The following is a 17,242-nucleotide window of genomic DNA, read 5'->3' as shown; positions in this document are numbered from 1 at the left end:
AATGGGGTCATAAAACACCTGTCTGCAGGAACATGTCATAATCACCTATGAAAAAATGCAGTTCTGTTAGGATCAGCATAAGTGTGTGTAATACAGTAAGCTTGATATTTAATTGTGGAACTTTTCTTACCACTTTCAAATAATGTGCATAAATGTGCATCTCTGAAAATTCATGTCATGCACAGATCCTGGCCATGTTGCTTTCACATTTGTGATATGGATTTTACTCAACTGCCTTTTTTTAATTTGATATAATATTACTAATCTGGAATATTAAGAATCCCAATAGTAACTGGGCTGCACATTTACATTGTGAACCCCCTTTCTGTTCACATAATCCCCTTCATTGAGGCCTTGATGGCAGTCTATGGTCTAGCTAGCCTGTAGTCTATGGTACCAATCACGTTAGTGAAGCCTGAGTGACATACACTGTAATCGTGATCATGAATGGCATGATCTTCATAAAAAATTATGATAGCCAAAAAAAAAAAAAAAAAAAAAAAAAAAAAAACTGCTTTAAAAAAAAAAACTGCTTTACAACATTGGGTCTTAAGTGGCTTGGAAATGCCACAAAAAAACTAAAACTAACCAAACCTAAAAGCGCCAGGTAAACTCCGAATGACACGACAGACAGCACTTTCCATCAAGTTCTCCGCATCTCCAATAGTGTAAAGGAAATAGCACTCGCAAATAATCTTAGGGCAATGCAAATAGTTTGTGCTGTAGTTAAAGCCCGACTCCGACCAGTCGAAAATAAATGTGCGTTTCCAACAAATTAATAATGTAAACGACAATCTCACGACGAGTCACGTGAAAAAATATATAGCCTATCTCAGAAAGTGCACTATCGCGCTGCGCTGGACTTCCGTATCAGCTCCGCTTATGAAGCCGGGATCTAATCCGTTAACATGAAATAAGCCTGCTCCCGAGCAGGTTTAAGATTGCGCACCTGTTGCTATGACAGCAAGTCCAGGATGAGCGTCGAAGAACCAAACAATCCAAGATCATGCCAAATCGTCAACAATCAAATCCAGCTAACTGAGTTAGCGACGTACGAAGAACGGGCCCCAGGTAAACAGACAGAGGTCTTCAAACTAAATGTGATTGTAGACCGAACAGAGAATGAATGTGAGGGATCAACAACGAGCAAACGAGGATAATCAATAGAACAGCTAAAACCAAGAACACAAACGAGGAGCGGGAAAACTGAACAAAGGAACACATGATGACAATGAAAACAAACTAAAAGTTCACGATAATGAAACTTACAGAACACAATGGTGACGACACTATTGTTCTTTTCATAAGCAGTTTTTTCAGTTATATAAATATAATATTCATAAACGTTTTATGACCTTATGAACTTCTCAGCCATGAAAATTGTTTAAAACAGCCAAGAATCTGTAAAGTCTAGGTACAACATTTTAAGACAGGGCAAAGTTCAGAGAAAGAGAATTTTCTCATCATGTTGAAGTTCCTAATTTACATTTAAATTGATTTTTCCACATGACTCATTTAAATGTGTAATTCATGTTACATTCTTTAATATTCAAAACGATTATTCAGTTCAATTCACGTTCATTTGTATAGCACTTTTCACAATACACATAATTTCAAAGCAGCTTTACAGAAGGTGCATGAGTCCACATTACACTGTAAAAAAGAATACATTGATTTTACTGATATCTATTCAAATTAGAATTGAGTAATAATTAATCAAATGAATTCCTTAAAAGTTAACCATTTAAAATGAGCAAAATGTACAAAATATCTTTTATTGCCAACATTGAAGACACCTGGTGTCAACAAGCAGAATCACTGAAGGAGAAAACCATAATTAAAGTCACCATTATGGTGATCAGTGTTTGTTTTAGTTGGGCTCTTGACCCTTAAATTATTAACTTTAAGTTTTGTTTGGCTGCTGTACATGAGTTATAACAGCCAGATGAACAAATAGAAAAGGTTATCTGATGGTGTTGGTTGTGTTTTAACATAATCATTATTTCACAATCATTTGACCTGAATCACTGAACTCTATACTACTATAACTACTCTACACTATATTGATCTGCAAATAAGCAAACTTATACTTAGATTATACAAACTTCTTTTGCACCATTCAAGTACGGGCAATATCGCAGTAGTTTACATTTTACAGTGATTTGGTGATGCGAGAGCGCGGGCATTTCTTCCGGAGAGTTCTCAGCGCCGCCGATTTGGTGCATTTCTTCAGTGAAATACAGGTTTGTGTACGTTTTGTTTAATCTATAAAATCATTACTGTGCTGTAAATCATTTTATTTTATGCAAGGGCAAGGCAACATACAAGGACGCGATGTCAGTTAGCCTAGCTAACGAGTCAGTCTTTTTTGCGTGATGGAAACGCCTGATCCCTTGCATAAAACAAATTATTTTATTTCTAAACATACTAAATCTGTAAACCCTAACGCTCAAAATAATTAATTGGTTTGAGTAGGACAAACCTAAATTAAACTAATTAGTTCAGTCAAATTAACTTGTATGAGTATTTAGCACTTTCTTTTTCTTTCAAGTTCACAGAACTGATATATTTTAAGTAAACTGAACTGTTTCATTGTTTTGAGTTTTATGAAATTATTTATTTTAATTTAGATAAACTTAAGTTTAACTGAAACGGCTGGGATGTCTATTTCCCAGCATGCTTTGCGATGGCACTCGAAAGGGAGAGTAAATGCTAAAATTAAGTGTAATATAATGTTTGTTTGTTTTTTGTGTAAGATTAATGTTAAGTGTGAGATTTAGTAGTGATTAATGTTTTGTTATGCTAATTTAGAAGAATTTCTGTTAATTTTGGCTTTACACTATAAAAAATAAAATCTTAAAAAAACGGTCAATGACTGTCAGCTACGGCTGCCAAACAATCCGTAAACATAAATCCACCAAATCCGTAAACATAAAGTAAAATATCCTTATTTAAATGAAGTGCAAAAAACTTGTACAGAAATTTTCCTTAAATGTTTTACAGAAAAACACTGTTATTTTACAGCTATTTGCTGAATTATTACGATCAAACACCTGCACTGTAAAAAAAATCCCATAAAAACAGTCAAATGACTGTCAGCAATAGCTGCCAAAACCGTCAAATTAATGCAAAATATCCTAATTTAAATAAGTGCAAAATACTTTTACAGAAATCTTCATTAATCTTTTTTAACAGAAACACAGGTATTTCACATTTATTTTCGGATTTTTTTTTTAATAAAAAACGTGCAGTTAACTACATGCATGATTTGCTGTGACTATACGTCACTGCATCAGCAACTACACAGTTACTATCTGTTAAATAAAGCAACATGCAGCATTTCATCAGTGTTTCTCTGCTCATCCTGGACTGAAGCTCAGGCTCTACTCTTCAACACAATGGTGACACACGAAACACACCATACAGAAACACTTTAAACCCAAACAGAACATTAAACACTACCAGATCTCTCAGGATCTCAGCATCTTCACTTATTACAATCCAGACTTTATTTCTTTCCTTCTAACATTCTTACTGAGAATTAACAGAGGTTTAGAAGTTGAAGCTTTACTGAACAGAATAAAGTTTGATGTCACCATGATGGAGATCAGTGTTTGCTTTAGTTGGGCTCTTGACCTTTTAGATATCATCTGAAGTGTAACATCTGATTAAGTTGTTAAATATTAGTTGTTAATTTTGCATGATAAAACTGCTAGAGAAGATACTCAGATTTTATGAAATCATTATACAGAAAATGTTTGACTGGATCATATAGACTCACTCAGACATCAAGAATCAGCGTATGAAACGCAGCAATGGTGACAATGAAAAATAAACATCTGATCAACTCTGAACTACTATAAAGTCACAAAAAGGCTTTGTTGGTTGTCACCATTGTTGAGATTCATATGTTGATTCTTGATGTCTCTATACTACAATAAAAATGAACCAGCTCAAAACTTTTTCTGTATAATATATATATTTTTAAATTTCAGATTGTTATAATACTGATGCCACAATATTTCAAGGGTCATGTGATTAATTATAAACTTTGTATAAAGCTAAAATCCATCTACATATTATGTAATCTTAAGCTAATATATTCAGAGATTTGACTAACATATCAGTGAATCAGATCATTATATGATGATTATAACATCATCTGATATTTTCTTCTGCATTTATTGTTATAACAAATATGTATCAAACACACAGTTAAAGCAGTCAGAGAAAACTGAAGGGTCAAGAGCCCAACTAAAGCAGACACTGACCTCAATCATGGTGACATCAAATTTCTTTTAAAGTTTTTTACACTTTATTTAAATTAGAATATTTTACTTCAATTTTATGGGTTTTGTTTGGCAGCCGCAGCTGCCAGTCATTTGACCATTTTTTTACGATTTTTTTTTTTACATAATGAAGGTGTATGATCGTGATTATTCAGGAAATACCTGTAAAATAACAGTGTTTTTCAGTTTATTTAATTTAGGATGTTTTACAGTTTTTTGGGGAGCTAACAATCATTTGACCATTTTATCATTTAACTGTTCTGTTACTGTTTAATTACAGATTATATTTGTAATTTTACATACATTTTTATGTAATTTAAGAAAACAGAAAAAAATACTATATGAAAAATACAATCATTTTTCTGTATAAAAAATGTGAATTACTGGGATTTGTCCTTAATGTCACAATACCTAAAATAACAGTTGAATTTTTATTTTACAGATATTATTTGTAATTTTACAGTGTTTTAAGTAAAATTTAAAATGAAAGAAAATGATCGTCAAAAAAATCACAGTTATTTTCTGTAAAAGTAGGATTTTTTTACAGTGTAGGATAGTTACCATCATGGTGACAAGTGGTGCATGCAGCTTGATTTGAGAGCAAATAATCCCTCTATATTGTTGCGCTCACACAGCAAGTGCTTCTTTATAACATACTATTGCTAATATGTTAGCATATTAGTATGTTACCAGATTAGCTTTTAAAAGCTAAATTTGTACTAATAAAAATGTTCACATTGAGATTACATAAAAGTTTTAAGTTAATTGTATGTTAGTTAATGTACTTTGAGTTTCAGAACTTAAAAAACTTTGAGGCAATTGATTGCCTTAAATGTTTTGAGTTCTGCTAACTTATTCGGGTTTACAGTGTACTTCATAGATTTGAGTTATATTAATTGAATGGACTTAGTACTATTAACTTTAATTACCCAAATTATCTTAACAATAAGTTATTGAGTTACTTGGACACAAATGAAATATTTTTTTATGCTTAAATTGTTTGAGTTAATAAACTTAAATGATTTAAGGCAATCGGTTTCCTCAAACGGTTTGAGTTGAACTAACTCATCAGGTTTTACAGTGACATCAGATGTTTAAATATGTTTTCAGAGCTGTGCACTGTTTGTTTATGGGCAGGTTATGGAGTCAGTCACAGCAACTTTCGGCTATAAGTGAAACGCAGGCGGCGATCTGAAGTTCAGCAGTTTCCCCGCCGAACACGAGCCCAGCTCCCGCAAGAGATCCAGCACCACTACTGTGGAAACGGGAGAACAGAGACCGGTTGATCACACTTGAAAGACTTTTAAAGGTTTAACTTTTAATTCGAAAATGTTTGTTAAACGAGTTTAAATCTGAAATAAAGGAATATATCATGTAGCCTAAACGAGTCATTGTTGTGTATTTTACAAAGGATAGATAATTACGTTAATAGTCGTTTTTTTACAGTAAGTTTGATTTGAGTCAGAATTATGTGATAATTCTTTATTAATTACTAATGGGTTCCCTATATTTTCACTTTAAAATACTGTTTCAGGTTATCCGTAATTCCTGAAGAATGATCTAATCATTCTTTATGAATTACTAATAAGTTCCCTATATTTCCAGTTTCCCTCAGTCGTTGCCTCAAATACATGCATTTACTCATGGCATTCTATGCTGAGGAATACAGACACACACACACAGTCCTGTATATAACATATAAAAACTAATCACTAAGGCACTTGAGTGGGGTTCCTTTTTCTTACAGAACACGCTCACAAAACACAGGCAAAAACCAGTTTAACATTTATATGTATTTGTTAAAATTGTATTTTCATAATACTACTTCTATTAATAACATTAGTAAATAAGGAAGGTCACAACTCAATGTAGTTTTGTATGACTGTTCATTAGTTACTTCTTGTTTTTAATTAATAGATAATTAATAGTAGTTCTTCAGGAGATATGACAGAATTCATTAGTTATTGATTAACTGATACTTAACACAATCATAAAATTCTATTACATACTGATTAGTTACCCATCTTCCTTAGTGGTTAACAGTAGTGAAGAAGTAGTTAATGAAGAATTACCTGTTAGTTCTCCAATAATTCCTTATTAGTTATGCAGTAAGTAAGAAACAGTATTCTAGTGTTACGATTTAAACAATGAAATAATTGAATGGCGAAACAATGAGATTACTTGAGTAGACCCTTTATAGCGGAGGTCCGTCACTGCCGAGCTCATGCATCAACTCTGGGTCAGAAATGAAAGCTCTAGCTTAAAGTTTTGCCAGGAAGACTCCAATTCTTTCTGAATTTGAACACTCTTCTGAATACTCATTACTTTCTGGTCTATCCAATCACTATCTAATACTTGGGAGTATAAAATATTGTTACTTACACATGTTTGAGTTTGCAGATGTTGACGCAAACATTTATCTCCATCCTCCACCACCACCACCAGGATGGTCCCTGACCACACCTCCTCCCCGGGTGTCTCTCACTCTAACTCACTCTAACCCTAACCCTCACCTAAGCGCATCAGCATGCGCTGCCCCGAGATACCAATTGTATAGCCTCGAGCATTCAGGACACGGAGCCCGACGATCTCAGCGGCCCAGGAAAACATGACCGTCAGCTCTGGGTCAGACTCGATCAACACTACTCTTCCCGAAGGGGGCAACGCAGCCGAATCTTCATCCCCGCAGGACTCTAGCCCACTCTTCGATGCAGCAATCAATATCTGATCCCCTACCGGAGCCCCGAATGAAACGCTAGGCCCCCCGTGAGAAGGACCAGCAATCTCACCCAGAAGCTCCACAGCTTGCGATGCGCTAGAGGAGTGGGTGGCACACTGAGATAAACTCAGGGAATGGTCGTGCTCTAAAAGACATGAACATTTACACTTTCCACCCAGTTACATGCAAGGTATGCTGAGAACTGAAAATACTGTATCTCTGGTAAACTCTTCCAGGAGCACTCATGGAAAAATGGACTTAAGCAAAGAAAGGTTTTGGAGAACAATGTGTTGGGCTCTGAGGTCATGGCAGTCAGCTAATCTTCCAAGATGACAAACATCAAAATCAAACAGTCTATGAGGAATCAACACGATTAAATCTTTTGTTTATAGAGTAACTGGAGTTTGTTTGACGAGACTATGTTGGTCCAGGATGTGCTGTAGGGTCCTAAGTGGTTTTAGGTAAAATGGGTATGTCTAGATGTGGAGTATGACTTATTTTAAATAAACGAATGGACTTATTTAAACATTTAGCAATTTTTTTACAAAATATAGCTGTATGCAGCAATTATTGGTCCCAGCCAAGCTCACAAACCGCAAAAAGTTTAGTTGTAGCATTATGGTGATTCATTTTGACTAAGTGATTAAAATGGAATCAACAAAATTGCCTTTAGCTTTTAAAGTTTCATTTCTATACAGCAAACAATTGCAGATATATATAGTCTCAGATTCCTCTGTTTCCGAGAAAGACTACATTATGTAAAACCATTTATATGGCTTTAAATTGCAATAGCGATTTTGGTTATTTGTTGTTGCACAATCCTCTCAGGTCAAGTGTCAAATAAGTCCACTGCGTCTTATTCCAATTGGCTTTTAACTTTTTCTAATAACTTCTGGATCCTTTGAATACATCCTTTTCTAAAGCTTTCTCTGTTGATACCTGCACAGCAAAATCCCCAGAGTTAAAGGGATAGTTCACTTTGAAATTAAATGTTGGTATGTTTTAGCTTACCTCAAGGGCATCCAAGATGTAGGTGTCTTTTTTTCCGCAGTAGTTTCAATTTTGATATTTTTAGGTCAAACCGTTCTTGTCTGACAGTCATATCATGCAGGTCTATGGTCACGGTCTCAAAGAGCATGCACAGAGTCCAAATTAAAACAATTCCCCATCGTCCAAATTAAACAATTCCCCATCGTAAGTACACATTGATGGCCTAAGACAAGAAACGAGCGGTTTGTGTGAGAAAACGAACAGTATTTATATCGTTTTTACCTCTTATACACAGCCACGTCCAAGTGATCTGAGGGCGCGCGCGCATCCTGGTGTGTGACGTGTACGCAGACTGGTGCATAGATATACACTAGATGTCGCCTTAAAGACATTCGTTCCAATGACCTGCCGTAGACAAGGCGACATCTAGTGTATATCTATGCACCAGTCTGCGTACACGTCAGATCAGATCACTTGGACGTGGCTGTGTATAAGAGGTAAAAACTATATAAATACTGTTCGTTTTCTCACACAAACCGCTCGTTTCGTGTCTTAGGCCATCAATGTGTACTTACGATGGGGAATTGTTTAATTTGGACGATGGGGAATTGTTTAATTTGGACTTTGTGCATGCTCTTTGAGACAGTGACCACAGACCTGCATTATATGACTGACAGACAAGAACGGTTTGACCTAAAAATATCAAAATTGAAACTACTGCGGAAACAAAGACACCTACATCTTGGATGCCCTTGAGGTAAGCTAAAACATACCAAAATTTAATTTCAAAGTGAACTATCCATTTAAATTAACTCTGTTCAGAGAACATTTGGTCCCTCTCTAAAGAGAGTTAAAATAACTCTGAATCAGAGTTAAAGTTAATGAGATACTTAAGTGATTAATTAAGTGATGATTGGGCATTAATGATGAACACCTGCTGTCAACAAGTTCTCAGCAGAGGAGGATTGAACAACTCCATAAACAGCATTACCAGCTTCACTTATTACTAACCAGACTGAATGTATTTCTGTCAGACATCTACAGAAGGTCTTATTGAGAATTAACAGAGGTTTAGATGTTGACGATTTATTGAAAATGTATGATCACCATTATGGTGATGAGTGTTTCCTTTAGTTGGGCAGTTTGACTCTTTTTGCAAGTTTGTGGTTTTTGTAACAGTTTTTACCAAAACATGTAATTTGTTACAAAGAAAACCAAAAACAAAGATGATCAGGTGAAATGGTTTTTAACAACATATAGATGAAACATGCACTTATCTCATGACCATCTAAAAGTGATTATTTGATGTTAAGAGATTATATTCACTAACAATATTCTCTAACCACAGATCTGACATTCTGAATTTAGATTTTTAAAATACATTATAGGGATATATATATATATTTTTTTTAGACAAAGACATCAAGAATAAGCATATGAATCTCAACAATGGTGACATGTTTCATGCTGCAATGCATGCTGGGAGTCACAATAGTATAAAACTCATGGCTCCCAGGATGCATTGCGGCATGAAACATGTCACCATTGTTGAGATTCATATGCTGATTCTTGATGTCTGTGTCTTAGAAAAAAAAAAAAAATTCCCCTATTATGTATTTAAAAAATTAAAAATGTCCAATCTGTGGCAAGAGAGTATTGTTACTGAATATAATCTATTAACATCAAATGACCACTTTTGGACAGTAGTGATGGGAAGTTCGGATCATTTTACTGACTCTCTTGTTCGATCTCGTTCATCAAAATGAACAGATCTTTTTCCGAGTCATTTCGTTCATTTAAGGGGCTTTAAATGTTATACTTTTAACAGGCAAATTCCCCGAACACATCCACCTACGCAATCTTGATCATATTCTGAATTAAGAAATCATTATAATGCAGTCAAAAATAATTTACAGGGAACATAAATAATTACTTTACCTTCCGAGTCTTTCGTTCATTTGTCACGTGACAGACGCAATGAACGGATCATTCATGAACGACTCATCACTATTGGACAGTGATGATATAAGTGCATCATTCTACTTTTTGTTATTGAAAACTAGATCACCTGAACATCTTTGCTTCTGGTATTCTTTGCAACAAATTACATGTTATGGTAAAAACTGTTACAAAAAACACAAACTCACAAAAAAATAAGCTAAGCGTCAAACTGCCCAACTAAAGGAAACACTCATCACCATTATGGTGACCAACCATTTTCAATAAATCGTCAACATCTAAACCTCTGTTAATTCTCAATACGAACTTCTGTAAACGTCAGACAGAAATAAAGTCAATCTGGTCAGTAATAAGTGAAGCTGGTAATGCTGTTTGTGGAGTTGTTTAATCATCCACTGCTGAGAACTTGAGAGATTTAATGTCTTATTTTGTCTTCAGTTGATTTCATCTGTGGCTGGAAGTCAGTGGTAGTTCTTGTGTTTCTCTTTTTTCTGTTCTTGTTTCTCTTTCCTTCAGTGATTCTGCTTGTTGACAGCAGGTGTTCATCATTAATGCTCAATCATCCCTTATTTAATCACTTAAGTATCTCATTAACTTTAACTCTGTTTCAGAGTTATTTTAACTCTCTGTAGAGAGGGACCAAACATTCTCTGAGCAGAGTTAATTCAACTCTGGGGATTTTTCTGTGTGTCTTATGGTTTAAAAGATATTAGCATAAACATGAGTGCGATATTTGACCCATTGGTGGCGGTATAGAGTTTGAGATATTGAGAAATTTGCTATGGTCAGTGTTCACTCTCCTCTATCTATGTGCCAATTTTCACAACTTCTGACCAAACACTTTTATATGCTGCATTAGACTTCAATTCAAGAGTAAACATAAGAAGAAGAATATAGCTGTATTCAGAATATAGCTGAATCACTGTAAGCACAGCATGTCAAACAAAACAGTGAACATTCATTAAATCTAACATAGATTATGAGAGAGACCACATTTACACCAAAAATGATTATTAATCATGATGAAATTAATCCAAACTACAAATTGTAGACATAAAATAAATCACACAGATACAGTCAGATTTACTGAATATATAAAATACAATTGTGTCTGTCACCGCATGTTTAACTTCCATCAAGGATGACAGATGCCTTTTTCTTTTGCATCTAAAATGTAGTTGTTCGTAAAGTAAATTTCCTCTGTAACACAGAGGAGGAGTCTGAGAATCTGACAGATATATAAAGAGTGTTTGTGTCAGACTGAACAACACAAACGGTGAGTTACTGTTTTATTCTTCATTTACCTCATAGAACTTTCAGACATTTATACAACTTTAAGAAAACGGACATTTGTCTAGATAAAACAAATATCTGCTGTGATCTACTGAGGAGAGACTGAGAAGATGGCAGTAAGTTCATCAACAACTCTACATTTCTAGAGAGGGTTTTCAGTGTGATGTTCATCTCTTTCTCTCTGTCTCGTTTAGTTGATGGTGTTCTTGGCGGTTCTTCTCTCTGTTGTTCTGGTGAGCGGGTGCAGTCAGGATGGAGACATGCCGGCCGACTGTTCTGACCTTTATAAAGCAGGACAAAAGCTCAGTGGGATTTACTCCATCTATCCAGCAGGAGACGTTCCTGTCTGGGTTTACTGTCACATGGTCTCAGATGGGAAAGATGAAGACAACGGAGGATGGACGGTACGAATGTGACTTTAGATCATCAAACACACATCAGAACATACATTATGAATCATATATTCTATATAAACCCATCACAGGTGATTCAGAGGAGAATGGATGGCAGTGTGAATTTCTATCGGCCGTGGAATCAGTACAAGAGAGGATTCGGGACTGTGGAGAGCGAATACTGGCTGGGTAAGATCTCACAGCGTGTGTCCGTTTGTGTGGATGATCATGTGTTTGGTTGAACATGTTCTTCGTGTGTGTGTGTGTGTGTGTGTGTGTGTGTGTGTGTGAACAGGGCTGGAGAACATGTACCAGCTGACACGTAACAGAAAGTACATGCTGAGAGTGGATCTGGAGGACTTTGAAGGAAGGAAGGGTTTTGCTCTGTACTCGTCCTTCTCTGTGGATTGTGAAACTGACGGGTATAAACTGCATGTTTCAGGGTTCAAGGATGGAGGAGCAGGTAGGACACTTTCATTCACATTCAAGAAATCACACTCAGTTGAGTAAATGTGCACCTGATGTCCTCAATGATGGTCTTCTTTTCTGCAGGCGACTCTCTGACTTACCATAATGAACAGAAGTTCTCCACCTTTGACAAAGACGAAGAGAAGAACTGTGCCAAACAGTTTCTCGGGGCATTTTGGTACAATGCCTGTCACTATGCAAACCCCAACGGTGTGTATATATGGGGGGAAGATCCCACCATTTTTGCCATTGGAAATGTTTGGTACACCTGGAAGAGCAGTCACGCTGTCGGTATGAAAACCATCAGCATGAAGATCAGACCTGTGTCTTAGACATTTGAAGAAACATTACAGAGTTTCTCAGAAACAAACAACAAAACAATCAAATTAAGGTTTTGGGTTTCCTTTCCTCTGTTAACTGTGAAACTTAGTAAATCCTGGTATATATGGTAACTTGGGATATATGGCTGTTGTTTGTGTAATCTCTTCAATTATTTTCTTCTTTGTTTTGGGTCACTTTTTTAAATCTACAACTGAAACAAATCAACAATAAACTTCAATAAACTCCAGCAATGAAAAGCATTATGTGTTGATGTGGATTTGTTTATCTTCACAATAGACCTCAGAAACAGTAAATGAGGAATTCAGTTCAACTGTTCATAAACTGATTTACTTTCCCCATAAATACAATCCTAAATAAACAACGTGTACGTTTTTCTTAACACAGATATCCCTGTTTATTTGTCAGCAAAAGTCTTACATCAAAAAGTTTTACATCACATTTTGCTGAATCCAGCGGATTTTCCTGTTTTGGAAATGTTTCTTGGTTATGCAAACGTTTAGGAAACATAAAATGTTATCAAATTGCAAACATGAAAATGTTACTTTTTAATGTTCTCTGAGCATTCCCAAAAAAATTCCTGAAATTAAACATTCCCTGTTACTGTAGCTAGGTGTGTGTATGTGTATATGTATATATAGGCTGTACATTTTTTTTTTGTATGGAAAGAGAACATCTCAATTTACTTATTTGACGCAGGAATTGAAGCAAGATCATACTCTTACTAAGACCTAAAGACTACTGTCACTAATAAACAAGTCCGGTATGGATTCTGTTTTCCACGTGCTCACATAGCTTATAGCTTACAGTAATAAATGGATATCAATTTTGTACAAACTCTTTCACAATCCACAGAGAAGGACGAGTACAGAGCAAAACCCTTCCTTCCTTCAAAGTCCTCCAGATCCACTCTCAGCATGTACTTTCTGTTACGTGTCAGCTGGTACATGTTCTCCAGCCATGTTCACACACACACACACACACACACACACACACACACACACACACACACACACACACACACACACACACACACGAAGAACATGTTCAACCAAACACATGATCATCCACACAAACGGACACACGCTGTGTGATCTTACCCAGCCAGTATTCGCTCTCCACAGTCCCGAATCCTCTCTTGTACTGATTCCACGGCCGATAGAAATTCACACCGCCGTCCATTCTCCTCTGAATCACCTGTGATGGGTTTATATAGAATATATGATTCATAATGTATGTTCTGATGTGTGTTTGATGATCTAAAGTCACATTCGTACCGTCCATCCTCCGTTGTCATCATCTTTCCCATCTGAGACCATGTGACAGTAAACCCAGACAAGAACGTCTCCTGCTGGATAGATGGTGTAAATCCCACTGACTGTTTCTCCTGATTTATAGACATCAGAACAGTCAAATGGCATGAATTTACAGTCACTGCCCAATACAACCGGGAGAAGAACCACCAAAAACACCTTCATCTACACGAGACGGAAAGAGAGAGAGATGAACATCACACTGAAATCAAGGTGGAACCGTCTCTAAAAATGTGATTGACACAATGAAGGAAACCAGTGAAATTACTGCCATCTTTCTCAATCTCTCCTCAGCAGTTTCACAGCAAAGATAAGGTTTGGATCTAAAAATTTGTTAAGAATTGTAAGAACTTCTGAATGCCCAGACTGTCTATGTTAAATGTTGGAGAATAAAACAGTAACTCAGGGGCACAAAATCTACTCAATCTTTAGTTTTTTTAAATTCATCCATCCTTCATAATTTGGGTGAGGAATTCAAAAACTGTCTGAAATATGACATACAATTCAGTACTGTCGTAGGTTCATCGTAGGATCTGCACTCTCTCTCTATAATCAAACCTTTTTTTCTGAGGGCTATCTAGAGGTTGCTATCCATGCTTTTATCACTTTTCAACTGGATTATTGCAACTCCCTCTACTACTGCATATCTAAGACTCATATCTCCCGCCTACAAAACTTTGTAAAAGAATTTGATCACATCACGCCCCTTCTGAGATCCCTACATTGGCAGCCGATTCATTATAGAATCGAGTTTAAAATCTTTCTCCTTGTTTACAAATCATTTAATAATCTAGCACCTTGTTATTTGACAAATCTACTCCACCCCTACACACTCCCATGAGAGGACTAATATCGGAGGGCAAATTCTTCCTTAAGATCCCCAAAATCCGCCTGAAGACCAGGGCAAATAGAGCCTTTGAAGTGTCTGGCCTCACTCTTTGGAATAATCTACCAGATCACATTAGAACGGCTTCCACTTTATCTGAGTCCAAACCCTGTCTCAAAACTCATTTTCTCTCCATGGGTCAGCAGTTTGGTCGGCCTGCACCCGTTTTTAAATGTGCTTTAGAAATAAACTGACCTTGACCTATAGGGTTTTTCGAGAATGCTGTTATAAGTCCTAAAATGTACAGGAATGAGTTTGTAATAGAATGCGGTTGTCCCTCCTGTAAATAATCAAACTGTTTATGAATGTAACCGTATTAAGGACTGAAATACCAGACTGACAACAGCCATATTCTGCTGCTGTATGAACATGGCCAAATTAAGATGAAATTTTTGGTTCCCCAAAGAAACATTTAGTAAACAGTTCTTGAAGGAACCATTTTTTACTAGTATGAAGGACATTTTAAAAATGAAACCTTTTTCCACTATAAAGTGTCTTTTGAAAAGATTCCATGGATGTTAAAGGTTCTTTGTTCTTTATGGATATATACTTGTCCTCTATTTCTGTCAGCTTTGGAGAATATATGTGAAGAAAACATGACATGTCAGTGCACTGGAATGATTTTGACACCATATGGCCATCCAAGCTCAAACTCATCTGATCGACACACTGTGAACCCTGTTGTCCGTCAACAGAGGGAGCCCTCATTCAAGAATATGCAGTTCAGGGCATTTTTAGATCCTGCCAGTAATTGTTGTTTGGTGGTTATTAATGGAAACACATCAGAATCAGAAAGAGCTTTACTGCCAAGTATATTTACACACACAAGGAATTTGTCTTGGTGACATGTGCCTCCAGTGCAGGCATACAAAAGAATTACACAATAAAATTTGATCTAGCACAATACTATTTTAAAGAAGAACTACATTTAAATAATGCTATATAGTACAGTGAGAAATATAGACTGAAAAAAAAAATATATACTGTGTAATGAAGTTTAATGAATGTACAGATATGTTTTTTTTTTTTTTTTTTTTTTTGTACAGATATGTTATTAACAGGAGTACAGATTGAGATGTTATTTACACATGTAGAATTTTGAGATGTTATGTGCAAATGTAACATCAGTTAGTGTAATAGTATGAATTGTAGCTGAAATACAGCTAGTAATGCATGAGGTCCACTATAGTGGACAGATGATTAATCAGAATTTTCTCCCAATCTAAAAATACTTGGGAAATGTAACTGTGATATGACTAATTAGATATTGCTTGATGCCACAACATTTTTTTTTACTTGCAAGAGTCTCCTAGGACAGAAGGAATGGGTGGATATTCCTGAGCAAATTGGGATTTCTGACTGGCTGTCGGCCTTCTTGGTTTGGAGGGGGAAAAATCGACACACAATGGCTTGCCACTTGGTGGCAGTGTATAGGATGATGCACCGGGGTCCAATGAAGAGGTTGACGTGCCATGAAAACCCATGCATACGCAAGAAAATGCTTTTTGAATAGCTGTCCACTGTAGTGACCACTATGAAACGGTTAAGGATGCACATTTTTTGCACAGTTTTTGGAAACTGTATGACTTTGCGTTTCAAGCCTGCTTACCATGTAACTTTATTTTTGAATCATATATTCTATATAAACCCATCACAGGTGTTTCAGAGGAGAATGGACGGCAGTATTAATTTCTATCAGCCGTGGAATCAGTACAAGAGAGGATTTGGGGCAACCGAGGGCGAATACTGGCTGGGTAAGATCTTTAAACATTGGTATTTGGTGTCAAGAAATGGTTTTGATAGAAGTGTTGATATTCATGTCCAGTGTTTGGTTGAACATGTTCTTCATGTGTGTGTGTGTGTGTGTGTGTGTGTGTGAACAGGGCTGGAGACCATGTACCAGCTGACACGTAACAGAAAGTACATGCTGAGAGTGGATCTGGAGGACTTTGAAGGAAGGAAGGGTTTTGCTCTGTACTCGTCCTTCTCTGTGGGTCCTGAATCTGACGGGTATAAACTGCAAGTTTCAGGGTTCACTGATGGAGGAGCTGGTAAGACACTTTCATACTTTCACACTCGAGTGCACTTGTTCATGCGCTATCAAATGTTTTGTAATTTCACTGAAATATTCTTCATCTGCATATGATGATAATATCTTTAATGATGTTCCTCCTCTCTGCAGGCGACTCTCTGACCTACAATAATGGACAGAAGTTCACCACCTTTGACAAAGACCAAGACGTCTATGAGAAGAACTGTGCCAAACTGTGTCTCGGGGCATTTTGGTACAAAGCCTGTACCTATGCAAACCCCAACGGTGTGTATATATGGGGGGAAAATGCCAAAGGTAGAAATCATTTCTACAATGGAAATTATTGGTACATTGGAATTATTTGGTACACCTGGAAGAATAATTATGATGTCAGTATGAAATCCATCAGCATGAAGATCAAACATGTGTCTTAGACCTTCGAAAAAACATTTCAGTATTTCTCAGAAAGAAAGAAATTAAGGTTCAAGGGTTTCCTTTCCTCTGTTAACAGTGTAACTTAGTAAATCATAAAAGAATATGTATGGCTGATATTTTGTGTGAT

The 17,242-nt window shown here is 36.2% G+C and overlaps 4 protein-coding genes across 4 annotated transcripts in view; 3 read left to right on the top strand and 1 right to left on the bottom strand.

The window, feature by feature from the left end:
• The window catches only part of LOC311286453 (apoptosis-associated speck-like protein containing a CARD), a 467,220-nt gene that overhangs the window by 315,206 nt on the left and 134,772 nt on the right, over positions 1-17,242 (top strand). The gene's annotated exons all lie outside the window — the stretch shown is intronic.
• Positions 11,224-12,834, top strand: LOC311286439 (microfibril-associated glycoprotein 4-like). The gene is made up of 5 exons (XM_084402660.1): positions 11,224-11,366; positions 11,445-11,654; positions 11,735-11,831; positions 11,938-12,105; positions 12,195-12,834. Exons 1-5 carry the CDS (start codon positions 11,361-11,363, stop codon positions 12,440-12,442), a joined length of 729 nt encoding a protein of 242 aa, XP_084258786.1. The 5' UTR covers positions 11,224-11,360; the 3' UTR covers positions 12,443-12,834.
• LOC311279933 (microfibril-associated glycoprotein 4-like) lies at positions 13,246-14,064 on the bottom strand (the record flags this gene model as incomplete). The annotated part of the gene is made up of 3 exons (XM_084391756.1): positions 13,727-14,064; positions 13,509-13,646; positions 13,246-13,401 (listed from the first exon to the last, which is right to left on the bottom strand). The coding sequence occupies exons 1-3, from the start codon at positions 13,925-13,927 to the stop codon at positions 13,246-13,248; spliced, it is 495 nt and encodes a 164-aa protein (XP_084247882.1). The 5' UTR covers positions 13,928-14,064.
• On the top strand, positions 16,321-17,156 carry LOC311279924 (microfibril-associated glycoprotein 4-like; the record flags this gene model as incomplete). Its single annotated transcript, XM_084391744.1, has 3 exons — positions 16,321-16,402; positions 16,532-16,699; positions 16,831-17,156. 3 exons carry the CDS (start codon positions 16,321-16,323, stop codon positions 17,112-17,114), a joined length of 534 nt encoding a protein of 177 aa, XP_084247870.1. The 3' UTR covers positions 17,115-17,156.

This window comes from Rutilus rutilus, assembly GCF_951802725.1.
Source record: "Rutilus rutilus genome assembly, chromosome: 2".
In the NCBI taxonomy this organism is placed as follows: Eukaryota; Metazoa; Chordata; class Actinopteri; order Cypriniformes; family Leuciscidae; genus Rutilus; species Rutilus rutilus.
This window is presented reverse-complemented; position numbering and strand designations above follow the sequence as displayed.

Coding starts and splice junctions, on each gene's coding strand:
- LOC311286439 (XM_084402660.1), top strand. Junction 11,655..11,734: donor AAGACAACGGAGGATGGACG/GTACGAATGTGA, acceptor AACCCATCACAG/GTGATTCAGAGGAGAATGGA. Junction 11,832..11,937: donor GGAGAGCGAATACTGGCTGG/GTAAGATCTCAC, acceptor GTGTGTGAACAG/GGCTGGAGAACATGTACCAG.